The sequence below is a fragment of the Salvia hispanica genome, chromosome 1 (assembly GCF_023119035.1).
Source record: "Salvia hispanica cultivar TCC Black 2014 chromosome 1, UniMelb_Shisp_WGS_1.0, whole genome shotgun sequence".
Classification (NCBI taxonomy): Eukaryota; Viridiplantae; Streptophyta; class Magnoliopsida; order Lamiales; family Lamiaceae; genus Salvia; species Salvia hispanica.
Genome location: NC_062965.1, coordinates 20,405,696 through 20,417,683, shown reverse-complemented (window position 1 = coordinate 20,417,683; position 11,988 = coordinate 20,405,696). Strand labels below are relative to the sequence as shown.

Here is an 11,988-nt window from a genome sequence, read left to right as displayed (position 1 = left end):
CTCGCACAGCGGACAACACATGTTTCTTCCATATAAGGTAATTATCATCGGACAGCTTAATGGACATAGGGTGATTAGGGAAGATTTGTAGTGATGAAGCATTGAATCTTGTGACATCTGATGTGTCGCTTTCAGCCATTGGAAAGAGATAATGATGGGAGTAGAAAATGTTAAGAATTGAAAGAGTAAGGATAGTTAGAAGAGCCTAGGATATAGGCTCTGATACCATGCTGGAGAACATGGTCAAACTGGAAATTGCCAATTGAATCAATAGAACAATAAACATTGGGAAGAAAGATGAAGTGTTTCCTGTATTAATTCATTCAACTTCACGGCTGATTCCATTGCAGTGTCACTATATATACTATGCTAGAGAAGAGTCTAGAATCAATTCAAACCCTAGCATGACTATGAGACAAACTAGCTACAAGACAAATTACTTTAATTGAAAACTTAAAGCAAATCAGTTCCAAGTATACTAGGTGCCACGAGCTCTCTCCAGCTGTAAATCAAGATACTCCAGTCAAGCTTCCTTTCCAGATCGGATTCACTAATTCAGGACTTGTGACCTTGCATGCTTCTGCATGATTCTTCTTCAGCTCCAACACATGATTAGTTGCAAGTTCTTTATTCTTCATCACTTCGTTTTTTGAGCTTGAGTTGATCTCGTTAACAGTAGCAACTTTAACTAATCTACCAAAACTCACTAACTACAATTTTACTTTTCAATTTTAACAAGTTAAACATCAATTAGAATTTGAAATCTCATAAATTCATAATAATGTTGTAATGGCTTACAAAATAAACCCAGTCCGACAGTTCAGCTAGATCAAATTTGGACTGGATTGGGTCCAAACATTCAGGCTTGATGAAATTTTGGGTTGGATTCCATTTTCAGGTCGATGTATTTTCAACCCGTCTAACCGAGCCCGATTTCTAGGAAAGCATCGGGCCGAGATTAAAGATATTATAAAATATATCAATTCATTGAATATATAGTACTATAGAAACTTTAATACTCCTTTTTGCAAGACTACTTGTCAATTTGGGCCTAAAACGAGCCAATTAAATCTAGTTTTTGCAGGACTACTCCTCAACTTGGGCTTGAGCCCAATGTAATAGCCCAAAGTGCCCACATTTTGGCACATACACATTTTTTTTCTCGTAGCAATAATTTTCTTAGTTTCATTTAGCTTGCTTAGTTTTATTAAAACATTTTTTAATACAAGCCCTACCAAAGTTAATTGAGCTCTGTTAAGCACGCCAGCTGTTCCAATGAAATTCCCGAAGGAAACTGTCGAACTCAAATGAAATAGATAAATAGCACGTGATTGAATAAAGACAAAGTAAAAAGGAGAATAAAGTAAACAAAATTGCATGTATTGAAACTTCAATGAAACGAATCAATTATAGTGCTAACATGCCACAACTAACCATTCGAAAGATCTATCACTGATAGAACTTAATGAACCGCCAAGGATGCATCGCTAAGACAGACATGAAGAAACATCGATGGGTACTCTCCAATGCCGACTAACCTGTAGCACACTCAACACTTTAGCCAAAAAATTTCTTCATGCAAAAAATCATACAACTTAAAATTCTAAAAATTCTTATTATTGTTTTATTTACCAATTATTACCATCTCTATTATATTATTATCATTTCATTAGTTTCTAACATAATTTAGGCAGCATTTCCCGTATAACCATCACATACCCATTTCCTCTATAACCATCAGATGCCCAAAAATCAACAATGAGTAATATCAATCCCAGTCATCATTTTCTATCTCATAGAATTTACCAGATTTGTAATCATGTATCACTTCGTAAACCAATAGGACAGAATACAAAGTAAAATGCATATCACCAATTATTATTCATACATTAACACACGTATATAGATCACCAATATGTCACATAATCAGCCCCATTAAGTGCTTAGTGACAGACTAGGGTACACGGACCAGATCAGAAACAGAATAAGAATCTGAATCCAGAATCAGAAGAATCAGATGCATACGCGGATTTTGTCCTCAAGAGGACTCCGCACAGACCACCCATTTAGGGTGTAGACAGATAATCAGACAGAGCAGAACGATCCTCGCTTCGGTTATCCAGAAGACGAGTGATCCCAGATAATGCAGCGCTGCTGTCCTATGACATGCCAATTATACCCACATAATACACTCAAGCACGGGGCGTAAACACAGTCAAATATACTTATTTTCGTATTAATACTTATATCCAACATAACACATATTCACCTCAATCACAGATACATAGATCAGACATCATCACACATGTAATCATATTTGTATATATCTCATCAACATAAATCATTTATCATATTCACCTCAATGCTCATTTCCACATTCACCTATTGTCACAATCGTATTCTTCCCTTTGCATTTTTCATACCAACTCATTCAACAGTTCATCATATTCTCATATTAAACTTCATAAGTCTTTTATCACATAATTACTCATAATTTACCAAGACAATATGTCACATAATAATCACATTAAAGAACATAAGAGAATTAGGCCATTTAAGTGCTGAGCATGCTACCTGGACCGCGTTTATTTCCAAACCTTTCTGTTTGTCGTCTCTTCTTTCGCCGATCTTTTTTTCTTTTTTCCTATCCTATGCAAACATTTGGATTTAGCTACTTTATAGCATCACAACACACATAAGTTTATAAGGAAATGATACTGCTATAAACTATACCCTTTCCTTTATCCTGATTTTAAATCCTAAATGCAAAATAATTCAATGATTCATCATTTAGAGCATCCCCATCCGTGCTCTTAGCTAAAAGCATGGAGGTGGACCCGGACCCACTTTTACTCCTTGTCCTTAGCTAAGAGCACAACACCCACATCCGTGCTCTTAGCTAAGGACAAGCTCAAAGGTTTCTATTATTCAATTTAAATACTCCAATTATTAAAAATATTTCTACATTATAAAAATACATTAAAAAATAAAAATTACATAATTAAAATCCTAAAAAATAAAAATTACATAATTAAAATACTAAAAAATAAAAATACATAATTAAAATCCTAGAAAATAAAAAAGTACATAATTAAAATCCTAGAAAATAAAAATTACACACGTGGAAGACTAGTCCTCTAACCCCAATTGCCTCTTGACACCCCGAATCATTTGCTCATGTGTTGCAAGTTGATCCGGAGTCATCTTAGACGTATCGTTCAAATAGAGTTGACCCAAGAGGGTCCACAACGTGTTGTTCGGGGGTGGAGGAGGCACAAAGGGAGCGGGGGCGGGGGCGGGGGCGGGTGGAGTCGAGGCGCGGCGGCGGGTGGTCGTCGCCTTCTTCTTTCCTTTCCTTGCGGCCGGCGGGAACTGCTCGGGCCAGCGTCGGGGCTACCCAAGTTAACTCCGGCAAGCTGGGTAGCCACATCATCGGAGGCGTCGTCGGATAGGGCTACCGACCTCGACCGTTTTCTAGAGGAGCTGGAGGAGGATGCTATTATGCCGCCCCTATACTTTGGATGTTAGCGCCCCTCCTGCCAACAATAGAGGTACTTGAGCGGTTTAAACTCCGTGCGTTGGTAGGTCGCCAATGCGGCAAAGTGATGATGTCGAGCTCGCTCGTGCCGCTCCCCGCCGACCGCTCTTCCTGGAGGTAAATCCCCTGGAACTTACTGATTGCCTCGTTGCATCTGAAGATGCAATTGCGCACCATACTATCATTGCGATAGATGGTTCCCTCCGGCCGGGTTTCATTGTAAAGATGAGTGATGCGCCACCAAAACGTTTCCCCGGTCTGGTTCGTGCCAACTTCCGGATCTTCGGAGACTGCCAAGTAGGCTTTGAACATCGCCATCATCTCACCCGGAGTGTACGGGGTGCGGGTGCCACGAACAGGAGGAGGAGGAATAGGAAGTAGAAGTAGGAGTAGGAATAGAGCTGCTGCTCCCTCCCGATCCGGGTTCGGATGCCCACCCGAACCAAGAGGCGTTTAGGTCGTGCACCGGGTAAGGACGGTAGCCACCCGGAGCTTGCGAACCTTGGGTTTGAGGAGGGGCCGTAAATTGCGTTTCCGGACTAAATCCGGCCTTGGAGTCGAACCAATCGTGGTTCCAACCGCGATTGCCGGAGGGGTGATCGCCGGAGCCGGACATTGTGTAGTGTGGTGGGAATTTAGATGAGAGAGTATGAGGAAAAAAGATAAGAGAATGTAGATGATGATAGAATAGATGAGAATGTGATTTTTTTGTGTTGAAGTGAGGGTATTTATAGATGAAAATGTGAATTTTGGGGTGAAAAATTGAAAAATAAATTATAAGTGGGAAGAAAACGGATATATTTTTTTTGGGAAGTGGGGAAATATTTTTTTCTTATTTAAAATCATTTTTTTCAATTAATTTCGCATTTTTTAAATATTTTTTTTAAATAAGCCAACGGCTATGCTGTTGGCGAATTAGGCGTCGCCACGTGTGCTGCTCAGCGGCACGGACGTGCTCTTAGCTAAGAGCAGCGCCTGCCGCTGGCACGGACGGACAAGCTCCATCAGCGGACGGACGGCACCGTGCTCATCGGCACGGACGGACGAGCACCATCCTCTTCACCGCTGCGGATGCTCTTAACTTCTAATATATGACCTGCACTGGACTATTTCTCATTAATGTTCTGTATTCATTCAAAAGTCTCTAGAGGCGTAAACCAATATTTTCAAATACCCCAGGAAGTCTAGTTTACAAAGCAACAAGATTCACTCAAAAATTCCTAATGGTTCAAGAGATATTCTCCTTTCACCACAGGCTACCAAAATCGAACAGTTTCTAGAAACATTTATCCAACAATTTATACATATAGTAAATGAACTCCTAAAATTTCAATAAAATTCAGGCAACCTTTAGACCCATTCGAGTTATTTTTAAAATTGGTAAATCAAGGTTTTTACTGTTCTAAACTTGCTAAAGAATTCGGATCATGAGACTGAAAACTAGAGGACTTAATCCACTCCAAACTAATGAAGAAAAACATGTTTATACCACATTCTCAAACCATTTCCAACAAACTAACAATAAAATCCCAACATCCCTAACTTTGGGTTTTGTCCTCTATGGCACTTTACAGATAAATCTCCAATCCATTCAAAGCAAAGCTCAAACTATAATCAAATACGTCTAAATATTAAGTATTAACGTTAGTTCAAAGAATAAAATCAATCAATTGCCCTAAGTCATGAGGTCTGAAAATTGAACATCTCAAACTAATTGAAATACCAAAATATATGATTCAAAATTGGGATAGAAAGGTAGACCTACCTCCAAAATAATCCAATCATGCAATTGCTTCATCAATGGAATTTTGTGGAGAAAGTGGTTATGGAGGGAGGAAAAGGGGCTGTCGATTTTTTTTAAGGGAGAAAGAATGATGGAGAAGAATGCCCATTTTCATGCTTAAAAGTGATCCCTAACAATTAAAATAATTTGTGGACAATATTTAGCCATTTGTCCCCACTAATTCACTTATTTGCATTTTAAAATCTCTACACCTTTCTATACATCTAAGGCTTAACATATACTCATATAAAACTTAATATTGCAATAAAAATAACGTCATTTACAAACTAAGCCATGAGGATAGGTTAGTCTGTGAAGAGACCAATTTGCCCTTCTTTCAAATTCTCTATACGAACACCGTATAAAGTCTAATTTCTTTTTCAATCTTATTCAAACTATACTTATAATACTTAATCATAATTGTACAATACCTCTCATAAATTTTCATTAATTATTTTTAATTAATTTGGCCATTTTTTTGCCGTCAAAACAATCGCCGAAAGCCCTGATTCACTGGTTTTCTAATCGGAATAACATATGTCAAAACAATCGCCGAAAGCCCTGATTCACTGGTTTTCTAATCGGAATAACATATTTCATCCAAGGCCATTTTGAGGTGTTACAGAACATGGGAGCTCTGATCGTGTTAGATGTTGTCGATACCCGTGATGATAATACTTGCATTGTACGAGATAATGATAAACCATTGTCGCCAGCACCATCTGAGGCAAATGCCAGTCTAAGTGACAATTCTCCTGGTGATGCTTCTGATGATGAGATAGTAGTATGTAAACCCGTTGTGGAAGGTGAACAACCACTTCCAAAATACGTTCCTAGGGGGATGAAATTCTTTCGAAGATACCAAGTGATCCTTCTGAGGTACCTGATGAAGTTGGTAATGAACACAACAACATGTACTGGGATGAGAGACATCCATATCGGATTGCTATGAGAATAAAATTTGATTCCAAGCTGCATGTGGAGACGGCTATGACTATGTGGCATCAAAGACAGTTTAAGTCGTTGAGAGCAAACTAAGAAGGTGGCATGTCGTATGCAACTTTCCAGTAGGAACGACAGAAGATGGGGTAGCTATTATCAGCAAGATCGACGCTGAAAAATCGAATGAATGTTCGTGGGAAGTTTCTGTTACACAAAGGGTCCATGATGATATGTGGGAAGTTAGGAAGTGGGTGAGACCACATACTTGTGAAGGTCATCGTGTGAACAGAGGACATGCTAACTTTTCATCATCTATGATTGCTCTGTGTATTCATTATCAAGTGCAAGAAGATGTTGCTTTCAAGGCCTCCAGCATAAAAACCTATATTCATGAAAGATTCAATGTGGTAATCAGTTACAAGAAGGCATGATAGGCACGGAGAAAGGCTTTAGAGATTGTCTTTGGTGGATGGGAGGAATCATTCTAATAGTTACCAAGCTACATGCTTGAATCACAGTCACAGAATCCAGGCACAATTGTTGAGTGGAAACACAACGAGCTGTTGAGTCACAGACGTAAAAGGGTGTTCAGTTATGTTTACTCCCTCTCCGTTCCATAGTAGTGGAGTCATTTTTATCATTTTGGTACGTTCCATAGTAATTAGTCATTTCTATTTCTAGTAAAAGTTAACACATTTCTTCTCACTTACTTTGCTCTCTCTTACTTTATTATCTCTTCATCTCTCTATCGTTTTCATTTCCTGCTTTGTTCTTCCTTTACTTAACCCACTTAATACAATTTTTTCTAATCTTCGTGCTGAAAAGAAATGGTTCCACTACTATGAAACATAGGGAATATAAATTATAGACTGTCACCTTCTGCCATATTTCTTTTGAGTATGGAAATTAAAGAATAAATGTTTAGGTGTGTTATTTGGAGTGAAAAATGGAATGAAATAGATAGGTAAGTAGATGATTCAAGAAAATGTAAAGAGAGAATATAAAGTAATTGAGATTGTATATATATTCACTGCATATCAAGGTAGTTGAGTCGTATTTTTTTTTTGGGTTCTCCTAAGATAGTTGAGTCATTTAATTTTTATGCAAAATTCTTTATCTTATTTTATTTTCACTTTTTATTGTGAAATGACTTTTTACTATATTAGGTATTATAAAACTACTACCTCTGTTTACCAAAAATTTTCCCACTTTGACCCGGCACGGGTTTTAAGAAATGTACTCCCTCCGTCCGCGAATAGGAGTCCCATTTGTTTCCGGCACGGGTTTTAAGAAATGTTAAGAAAAGTAGCTGGAAGAAAGTTAGTGGAATAGGGTTCCCACTTGTATATATTAGTTTTAAATAATGTGTGAGTGGAATGAGTTGGTGGAATGTGGGGTCTTTTTACCATTTATGATAATTATGAACGGGACTCCTATTCACGGACGGACTAAAATGGAAAAACGGGACTCCTATTCACGGACGGAAATGGAAAGTGAGTTGAATAAGTTAGTGAATTGTGGGTCCTACTTTTATATATTAGTTTTATAATAAAATGTGAATAGGAATGAGTTAGTGGAATATGAAGTCCAATACCAAAAATGGTAAAAATGAAATGGTCAAATTTTGGGGGACTGACGGAAATGAAAAAATGAGACAAATTTTGGTGAACGGAGGTAGTAATATGTAAAAGTAGGACTCACATCCCTCTAACTTTTTCTATCCACTTTTCTTTACAAAGGCAAACAAGCCAGTCAAATATGGGACATTTATTAATGGACAAAGGGAGTACAATAAAAGGCTTTATATAGAGGCTAACAAAAGTGCTTAACTACTGGAGATAGTTTTTTCACACGCTTTAATAATTGATACTCTATTGCTTTTAGGACTCCGCCAACACTTTATCAGGAAAAGCTAGCTAAGAAGTGAGTTCCAAGTGAGTGAAAATTACGGTTCCAGGCTCGTCTACGGTGAGGATATATGCGGTGTACTTCTTGAATGAGGTCGGAATGCCTAAACCTTCCGTAGCCAAGACCTGGGTAATGTAATACCCAGCAATGCTGTTCACACTGTCAGCCTTTAACACAGACATAAATGTCAAGAGCTTCGGCTCCGGATTGTCGGGTTCCGATGCCAGCATCCGTTTGTTGTATTCCGACACCGTAAATCTTGAGAGTGTAATAATGTCCAGTGCCTTAGGATCGAGGGGGGTCAGCGCCTTGAGGTCGGGGGTAACACTACCCATCAGCAAATAAATCAAAAGATTAGTTCATAGATAAAAAATGATTCAATATTTCAATCTTTATAATAAAGTGAACCACTATTAAATGTCTTATAAATTCTTATTTGGACAGTTTACATGAATATCTCATTTCACTTTTACTATTTTTAATAAGTGGACCTCATATTTCAATATAACTTTTTTCATCCACTTTTCTTTACAGACCACAGGGAATAATACTCTTAGGTATTGTAATGCAAGTAGGGACATACGCTGGGAAAACGTCGGCCAATGCGACTTTAATTGGGTCGGACGACGCAGCTGCTGCGGCCAACCCGGCCAACGTGAGGCCCCGTGTCGTGTTGCTGCTCTCTGCCGCCGAGGCCCTCACCGCCAGCGGGCTGCAACGGGTGGTGGCCTTGGCCGGCTTCGGGGCGACGGCGCCACCAAAGAAGGATGCGGTCATGGTCATGGATGATGCCATTGGGAATATTAATTGATAGTATATTTAATTTAGAAGTGTGTGTGTTTGTGTGTGTTGATTTTGTGATTAAAATGTATACGCTATATATAGAAGTGGAGGGTTGGGGTTTCATGCAAATGTGATCCGTTTATATTCAATCCGGAAAGTGATGTGGCGCCAGTTGTTTTGTGCCACATGTGATGGAATATCTAAGTAATACTCCCTCCGTCCCAAATAATTCGTCTCAGTTTTCTATTTCGGTCCGTCCCACATAATTTGTCCCACTTCACTTTTACCATTTTTGGTAATGGACTCATATTCCACTAACTCATTCCTACTCACATTTTATTATGAAACTAATGTATAAAGGTAGAACCCACATTCCACCAACTTTTTCAATCCACTTTTCATTACAATTTTTAAAACCCGTGCCCGGTCAAAATGACCCGAATTATCCGGGACGGAGGGAGTAATTGATTTTCCTAATTTGTTATGGTGGGGCTTAAAATTCTCTCTACTCATCAATTTGTACACCTTTTGTAACACGTTTTTTTTTTTTTTTTTATTAATGCACCTTTTTTGAAATTGTGTCTACATTCTCACGTTTATATGTGTGGGGATATTGTGTCCACTCAATTTTTGTACGTTTATATAAAACAAGTCTCATTTATAAATTATAGATTGTCTACGATATTTTATCTACGAAGATTAATTAGGAATAAATGTTTAGTGGGCTAATTGAATGAACAAGGGAATGAAATAAAATAGATAAGTAAAAAGATAATAAAGACGGAGATGATCGAAGAAAATGTAAAATAAGAGAGTAGAGTAAACTATATCAAATATTTTTTTTAGTACATTCTAACCGGAAAAGTGAGGTGGCTCCAGCCTCCAGTTGTTTTGTGCCACGTGTGATGGAATATCTAAGTTGTAGCGATAAATAATTGGGTTTCCTAATTTGGTATGGTGGGGCTTATTAGATTTTTTTTTTGTGAAAGGCGATAAATAATTGGGTTTCCTAATTTGTTATGGTGGGGCTTATTAGATTTTTTTTGTGAAAGGCGATAAATTATTGGGTTTCCTAATTTGTTATGGTGGGGCTTATTAGATTTTTTTTTAGAAATTGTCTCTACTCTACACCTTTTGTAACACGTTTTTTTTGTTGTGATTAATGCACCTTTTTTGAAATTGTGTTTACATTCTCACCTATCTGTATGTGGGAAAATTGTCTCCACAAAATTTTGTCATGTTTCTAAAAAAAAGTCTTATTTATAAATTATTATTGTCAATTACTATAATTTTATTGTATTCCCCTTCTGCTCATATTTCTTTTGAGAAAGGAAATTAGGGAATAAATGTTTAGTGGCTTCATTTCAGATTAATCACATTCCAAACGCAACTGAATAAATCGAGATACAATCTAATTTATTTTGACGATACTATTGTCTACACACGTTGGCTAAATATTAAAATTCTTACAACATGAGTATTAGACTAGCTACCAAATCACTCCCATATAGTACTTATTAATCTACTCTCTCCGTCCCAATAAATATGAAACATTTGGTTTTCGGCACGGGATTTTATGCAGTGTTATTTTGTGAGTTGATGAAAAGAGAGTAAAGTAGGAGAGAGGGAAAAGTAGAGAGAGTGATGTTTCCATTTTAGGAAACGTTTCATTTTTAGTGGGACAATCCAAAAAGGAAAACGTTACATTTCTAATGGGACAGAGGGAGTATTAATTTGGGATTAACACATATAAGAGAAATTATAAGAATTGAGAGTAGGAGAAAAGAGATTTGAAAATTTTGAGGAGATGGAAGAGAACCACAGAATGATCGATAAATTATTTTATTCATTCATTATTCTTAGTAATAATAAAAGACTACTTATATTTCTAATATATATGGTACAAAATGATAGGGAAATAAAACAAACTAGAGCAAATCAAAGCTTAACAACTTATGAAAATATATAATACTCCCTCCGTCCTAAGGAAGATGACCCATTTCTTGAACGGCACGGGAGTTTATGCAGTTATATTTTGTGTGGTAAGAGGAGAGAGTAAAGTAAGAGAGATGGAATAAAGTAGAGATAAAAGTGTTTCCATTTTAAGTAATGAGTCATCTTGATTGGGACAGAGGGAGTAATAATTATATTCTAGATTCATGAAGAAACTTAGATGATGTGTTTGTTTCACATATTCCTAATTGAAAGAAATAGCACCATAATTTGTCATGGTAGTGGTGGAATGGCGGTGGAAGGAAGAAAGCTGGTTGTGGCTATTATAATTGTAAGTAAAATTTGGCCAGAAAATTTTATTATTCACCTATTTCCTGCAAAAGTACCAAACAAATTTATTGATGGTAGCAGAAATCACATGCTATGTTTCGCCCTTACCATGGAATAGAAACAAGCAAGATTAATCTATTGAAAGCTACTACTCCCTAGAAGATCACAATAATTTTTAACCTTATTTAGGTAAGCCGTCATGGAGAGTCCATCCTTCTTGACCGTTTGGAGTTGCAGTTTGTATTGCATAATTTTGGCTCTTGACTGACTTGAAAAATTTGCCTCCAATGCTTCCCAGATGTGTCTGCTCGAGCTAAGGCCAACAACTATCACTATGGTGCTTTCAGAGAAAGAGGATTGCAACCAATGGGATAAACGTTGGTCTTGCATATTCCAACTAGAAAATGCTGGGTTTGGCACAACTTCTGTGGCTCCAGTGGGGGTTAGCACTCGAGGGGGAGGGTTTTGTTCCCCAGTGAGATACCCCTCCAAACCATATCCTCGCACAGCGGACAACACATGTTGCTTCCATATGAGGTAATTATCATCGGACAGCTTAATGGACATAGGGTGATTAGGGAAGATTTGTAGTGATGAAGCATTGAATCTTATGACATCTGATGTGTCGCTTTCAGCCATTGGAAAGAGATAATGATGGGAGTAGAAAAGGTTAAGAATTCAAAGAGTAAGGATAGGAAGAAGAGCCTAGGATCAGAGCCTAGGCTCTGATACCATGTTGGAGAACATGGTC

At 37.6% G+C, this 11,988-nt stretch overlaps 1 protein-coding gene and 1 long non-coding RNA gene across 2 annotated transcripts; both read right to left on the bottom strand.

The window, feature by feature from the left end:
- Positions 1-1,359: 1,359 nt before the first annotated feature.
- LOC125202688 lies at positions 1,360-5,389 on the bottom strand. Its single transcript, XR_007173152.1, has 3 exons — positions 5,304-5,389; positions 2,575-2,644; positions 1,360-1,538 (listed from the first exon to the last, which is right to left on the bottom strand). It is a non-coding gene; the product is annotated as an uncharacterized LOC125202688 (long non-coding RNA).
- A 2,620-nt stretch (positions 5,390-8,009) lies between these two features.
- LOC125202315 lies at positions 8,010-9,016 on the bottom strand. Its single transcript, XM_048100691.1, has 2 exons — positions 8,755-9,016; positions 8,010-8,498 (listed from the first exon to the last, which is right to left on the bottom strand). The coding sequence occupies exons 1-2, from the start codon at positions 8,964-8,966 to the stop codon at positions 8,180-8,182; spliced, it is 531 nt and encodes a 176-aa protein (XP_047956648.1). The 5' UTR covers positions 8,967-9,016; the 3' UTR covers positions 8,010-8,179.
- Positions 9,017-11,988: the final 2,972 nt, after the last annotated feature.

Coding starts and splice junctions, on each gene's coding strand:
- LOC125202315 (XM_048100691.1), bottom strand. CDS start 8,966: ATGGCATCATCCATGACCATGACCGCATCCTTCTTTGGTGGCGCCGTC. Junction 8,499..8,754: donor TTGGCCGACGTTTTCCCAGC/GTATGTCCCTAC, acceptor GCTGATGGGTAG/TGTTACCCCCGACCTCAAGG.